The sequence below is a fragment of the Dipodomys ordii genome, unplaced genomic scaffold (genome assembly GCF_000151885.1).
Source record: "Dipodomys ordii isolate 6190 unplaced genomic scaffold, Dord_2.0 Scaffold259, whole genome shotgun sequence".
NCBI lineage: Eukaryota > Metazoa > Chordata > Mammalia > Rodentia > Heteromyidae > Dipodomys > Dipodomys ordii.
The window spans coordinates 344,733-350,875 of NW_012267475.1; the positions used below are offsets into that span (position 1 = coordinate 344,733).

The window sequence follows — 6,143 nt, forward strand, 5'->3', positions numbered from 1 at the left end:
TCATGTGATTCTAGGATTTTTTTTAAAAGTTCCCTCCTATTTCCTTACTAGTCCATTGATGAAAAGTGAATTGTTCCAGCTGCTGGTGGCTCATGCCTGCAATCCTAGCTACTCAGGAGGCTGAGATCTGAGGATTGTGGTTCAAAGCCAACCTATAAATAAACTACCCAGAAAATGCCAGAACTGGTGCTATGGCTCAAGTAGTAGAGGGTTAGCCTTGAGCAAAAGCAGCTCAGAGATAGCATCCAGGCTCTACCTTCAAACTCCAGGACTCCCCCCGCACCCACATACACATACAAAGTAAATTGTTCAGTCCCCATGTGTTTGAATACCTTACTTTCTCTCACTGATTTGTACTTTTTATTCCCTTGTGGTCTTCTAGTTATATTTCTTGTATTTGTTTTGTTTTATGGTCCATCATGGGGCCTGAACTCTGGGCCTGGGCACTATCCCTCAGCTCTTCAGCTCAAGGCTAGTTTTGAGCCAAAGCACCACTTCCGGCTTTTTCTGCTTATTTGGTGCTGAGGAATAGAACCCAGGGCCTCATGCATGCAAGGCAAGCACTCTACCACTGAGCCACCTTCCCAGCTCCTTGTATTTGTTTTATATATGACCTATTTGGGAAAAATTCCATGAACTGCTACTGAGTGAAATATTCTATTTAGTCTACTTGATCTATAGGGTCAGTTCTTACATTTTGTTATGGTTTTGTCTGATCTATATTGGTGAGCTGGGCACTGAAGTCCCCAACTACTGATGTGTTCAGATATGAGTTTTTCCATCCAGTATTATTTCCTTCATTAAATTAGTGTGCTGATAGTATGCACATGTTCACAACTGTTATATTCTCCTGATGCATTGTTTCCTTTGCAATATGTAGTGATCTCTATCTCTTCTAGGTATAACTTTTAGTCTGCTTTGTCAAGTGTGTGTATACACACCCCTGCTGCTTTGTAGCAACATTTGCTTAGGAGCTTTCTTTCATCCTTTCAGTTTAAGCTGTGTTTGGTCAGTCAAGTCCATTTCTGAAAGGCAACACATGTTTGCATCTGTTTTTTTTTTTAAGTGAATCAGTCAGTGGTGTGTGTGTGTGTGTGTGTGTGTGTGTGTGTGTGTGTGTGTGTGTGTGTGTGTGCACATGCGCATATGCTCGTGTTCCTAGGGCTGAACTCAGGGCCTGAGCACTGTCCCTGAACATTTGTACTCAGGGCTAGTGCTCTACCATTGGAGCCGCTTCTGGCCTTTTGAGTTTATTGGAGCTAAGAGTCTTACAGGCTTTCCTGCCCTGGCTGGCTTTGAACCACAATCCCTAGATCTCAGCCTCCTGAGCAGCTAGGATTACAGGTGTGAGTCACTAGCACCCAGCTAATCTTTTGATTAGAGAATCTAGACAATTGAGAATTATTACTGCAAAGTTAATTAAGCCCTGTTATTTTATTTTGTAGGATCTTTCTTACTCCTCATCTACTCATCTAGAGAGATTACCATGTTTTTTTTTTCTTTTTCTGTTTAAGATTCCTTTAGGTATCTTCTGCAGTGTTTGCTTAGTAGCCATGAATTCCATTAACTTTTGTATATTTTTTAATTTCTCCAATTATGAAGGATAACTTTGCCTCATACAGTAATCTAAGCTGGGAATCATTTAATTTCAGGGCTTAAAATGTATCATTCAATTCCACCTTTTAAAGTTTCTGTTGTGAAATTTGCTTTGAGAGGTTTGCCTTTGTATATAACTTGACACTTCTCTCCTGAAGCTGGTCTTATGTGTTTGGAGTCCGAAAAGTCTCCTGTATCTGGATGACCATTCCTTTCTCAAGATTTTGGAAATTTTGTCCTGATACTTTATTATATATACTACGCCTTTAGATCATACACCTTCTTTTTTTATGTTGATGAGTCATCATTGATTTATTCTTTTAATAGTGTGCCAAATGTTTTCCTTTTTCATTTGTACTGGTTATTCTCATCTGTTTCTTGTATTGCACTCAACATGTCAGTAAACCTGATTGTCCTTCATTTGATCAACTCTACTAAAAAGATTTTCAACTGAGTTTTTACATTTTAATTTATTGAGCTTTTCATTTTCATAATTTCAAGGTTTTCATGATTTCTTTGTTGAATTTTATCTATCTTGCATTATCTTCCTTATTCACTTATTATTTGTATCTTCTTTAAATTCATTTATCTGTTTATTTATATTCTCTTTGAATTTTCATTTTGAACGACTTTTTATAAAAAAATGAATGTTTGACTTTCCAATGTAGTTAACTTGTATATTTCTTCCATATTCAGATTGGCGTTCAAATATGTATTCATTCTGGAAAATACATCATGTTAACCATATTATACATTTATGCCTTAATTTCATTGACCATTCTTATCATTCTTTTGAGTGGAGTATTTGAGATTTCTCTGACTTCAGTATCACTGAAATGGATTATTATGTAATTATTGACTTGTTGAGGTATTGTATTTTTTGTGTTTCTGCATTGAGATTTGCTCATCTGAAGTCATCATTGGTTACAGATTTTTACTACCTAAATTATTCTCTATGCTAAATTATTCTTTATGTTCTAAAAGGCTGGTTAATGGCTGGATTGATGTACTGTTTCTTGCCACTAGCCTGAGGTTTTATTTCTGGTTAATTGAGAGACAGGAATGTGGTAAGTGTATGAAACCCCACATCTTATTGCTCTCTATTTATGTACTTATTTATACTTAAGAAACAGAGAACACAAAGCACATATCAAGCCTACTATATGCATTCATATTTAGAGAATTATTTATGGCAGTATGCCTTGGCCCACAAGTCTAGATGATCCATTTATTACATCTGAGAATGCTTTTATACTGCTAATCATTTTCCCCAAGTTTTATATATGACTGATTTATTTAACAGTTTTATAAAATATATTTAGAAAGTTTACTGTAAATAATCAAATAATCAAACTCATAGTCAAGTTGAATATTTATTTTAATTTCTTCTGGTAGTAGCACTCAATATATAAGAAAAACAAGCCAAGCTGTAGAATTTTGCTTCAAGTGTAGCCATTTTTTTTAAAAAAAAGGTGGTTCCTGTATTTAATGACAAGTAGGACATTGTCTTATAAAAAAAACTACCTTTTAAAAAGTAGTATTTTAATAAATATATACTATAATCAACATGATGTGTTTTAGAGAATGGATACATATCTGAATGCTAATCTAAATATGGAAGAAATATATAGATATTTGGAAAACCAAATGTTCTTTTTTATAAAAAGTAGTTTGAAAATAAAAAGAACTTGCCAGTAAACTCATAAACTTTCACACATGGGATCTTTAAAATACCCCTACTTACCCCAACCCCTCAAAAAAAGAAATACAGACAAAATATGGTCACTTTGTATAGTGCCATTACACGACCACTCATTTCTGTACAGCCTGGGAGCTTGGTTACACAGCCAACAGCAGCTTCCTCAAGTGCATCTTTTGAAGATATGTCTAGTAAAATTGTAATAGCAAATATAAAACACTTAACACAGACATGTAAGAACAAAGCTATAGTAGAAAGCTTTTAAAACTAAAAAGTTTTGATTTACCAAAGAATAAAGACATCAAATACAGGAGCACTCTCATTCTTCAACAGTATGCATTATATGCTCTTATTTGGCAAATCTTTTGGAGACGAACAAAAATAATGCAGTCTAAGCAACATGTCTTCTGTCAATATAATGCGATTCCTCGGGCAGAGCAGTGGGGTGCAGGGGAAAGTTAGATTTTTGGAAGCTTTGGTGCGTTAACCACAGGATTTGCCTCCTGCAAGTATTTCCTCCCTGCACTCTTGTAATCATAGGTGCAGCCGTGAGTTTCTGCATAGCGATGAGATGCACAGAAGTTGTTTCCACATCTAAAGCACAAAAAAAGTTTATGTGAACAATGGTATTTCTGTGAAAGGCTCATCTCTTTAGAAGAGCCCGACTTTAGGCAGTCCAACAGGAGCCCCTCGCATCTCTTTAGTAATGTCAGTGCTGACATTTCCCTTCCACTCATAAGCACAGACAGAGCCCGCTCCAAAAGAATAAGTTAATTTTTTGCGAAGAATACAGTATGAAAGAGCCCTTTACAAAGCACGCAAACTGAAACTTGGTTAAACACGTTCACTGTACTTCCTATACTTGATAATTTTTCAGAAATTCAGTCTCATAAAAATTACATAAAATCTGTTGGGCACTGGTGGATCATGCCTGTATCCTAGCTACTCAGGAGGCTGAAATCTGAGCCTCGAGATTCAAAGCCAGCCCAGGCAGGAAAGTCCATGAGATTCATCTCCAATAAACCACCAGAAAACTGGAAGTGGTGCTGTGACTCCAAGTGGTAGAGCGCTAGCCTTGAGCTGAAGAGCCTTGGCCCAGTGCCATGGTCCAAAGTTCAAGTCCCACGACCAAACAAAAAAATTATGTAAAATCTAACTATACTATGAGAGAACTTGAAAAATGGTTCTAGCAACAAGGGAAGTGATATTCATTAGAACACAGTCCACTCTAAAAAGCAGAAGTCATTTTCAGTGTCTGTCTCACCCTAGGGCAGACACCACCCCTAGAAGATAACAATAAGTGGTAATGTAAGAAATAATTACGGTAAGAAAAATTCATTCTTTAAAAATATAGTATTCAACTCTTTTGAAGTAACTATAACCTATTATTGCTAAAATGTATAGTAAATTAACTTTCACTATAGTCTTTTTTTCTTTTTCACTTTAAAAGAGAATCTTGAGCTGGGTGCTGGTGGCTACCTATAATCCTAGCTATGCAGAGAGCTGAGATCTGAGGATGGAGGTTGAAAGCCAGCCTGAACAGAAGTCTATGACATTCTATTTCCAAAATAAGTAGCACAAAGCCAGGCTGGAGGTGTGGCTCAAGTGGTAGAGCACCAACCTTGAGCTAAGGCAATGCAAGGCCCTGAGTTCAAGCCCTAGTGTGGCACAATAAAATAGAATCTTGGAAGAGAGTTTCTTCTAGGCAACATTCAAACCCAAACCAATCTATTTAACATTAGATAAAGGTACCTTCTCCCATTGGCTTAAGTCTCCTAGTTTAATGAGTAGCTTGAGGGTCAGTTTTTCCTTTTGGGAAACTATGAACTCTCTACTTTTCTTTACTCCACCCACTTAGGAATGAGTCTGAGGGCTGCTAAGTATCTCAGCTTCTCTAGTTGGCCAACCTGCCTGCATTCGTAGCTAGTAGCCAGTCCTGTTTTCTTTCCACAAAGAAAACAATGCTTTGTCTTCTTCTTTGTTTGAAGGGGGGCTTTCACGGGTGGGAGGTGATGAGGGCATTCTCCTGTTTTGAGAAAGAACACCTTGATTAATGCAGGTACATGATTCTAAATGTGGACTACTTGTAAGCAAAAGCACAAATCAGTCTTGTCTTACACCAACATTTGGAGAATTGACGGTTGTCTAGTAATTATGAATGTACTTAATATTACTGAACTGTACTTGAAAATAGATAAGCAGCTGGGTGCTGGTGGCTCATGCCTGTAAACCTACCTACCTAGTAAGCCAAGATCTGAGGTTTGTGGTTTGAAGCCAGCCCGGGCAGGAAAGTCCATGAGATCTCCAATAAACTACTCAGAAAAAGCTGGAAATGATGCTGTGGCACAAGTAGCAGAGTGCTAGCCTTGAGCAAAAGAAGCTCAGGGACGGTGCCCAGGCCCTGAGGTCAAGCCCCAGAACTGGCACAAGAATAAAAAGGTAAGAAGCCCAGGCAAGTGGCCTTTGTATGTAACCTCAATACTTGAGAGGCTAAGCCAGGAAAATGGTGAATTCAAGCCCAGCCTGGGCTATTTAGCAAGACTAAGATACAAAGAAGAAATTGAATGAGGAGAGAAATGGAGGGGAGGGGAATCAGATTCATAATATTCAATGTAAATCCTATGAAACTAGCAAAATAGAGGGGATGGGGAAGATGAGGGAGAATGATGACCAGGATAAACTGACATGTTGCATAGTAACCCCTTTGTACAACTACTTAAAGATAACAAAAATACTTTTTTTTGGGGGGGGTCTGGTCATGGGGCCTGAACTCTGGGCCTGGGCACTGTCCCTCAGCTCTTCAGCTCAAGGCTAGCGCTCTACCACTTGAGCTACAGCACCACTTCCG

At 37.9% G+C, this 6,143-nt stretch overlaps 1 protein-coding gene across 1 annotated transcript in view; it reads right to left on the reverse strand.

The window, feature by feature from the left end:
• Positions 1–3,549: 3,549 nt before the first annotated feature.
• Positions 3,550–6,143, reverse strand: part of Zfand4 (zinc finger, AN1-type domain 4) — a 73,790-nt gene continuing 71,196 nt past the window's right edge. Inside the window, exons 9-10 of the mRNA XM_013036192.1 lie at positions 5,207–5,340; positions 3,550–3,889 (exon numbers count right to left, since the gene is read on the reverse strand). Of these exons, the coding sequence (XP_012891646.1) occupies positions 3,754–3,889; positions 5,207–5,340 (270 nt within the window). The 3' untranslated portion in view covers positions 3,550–3,753. The remainder of the gene's footprint in view (positions 3,890–5,206; positions 5,341–6,143) is intronic.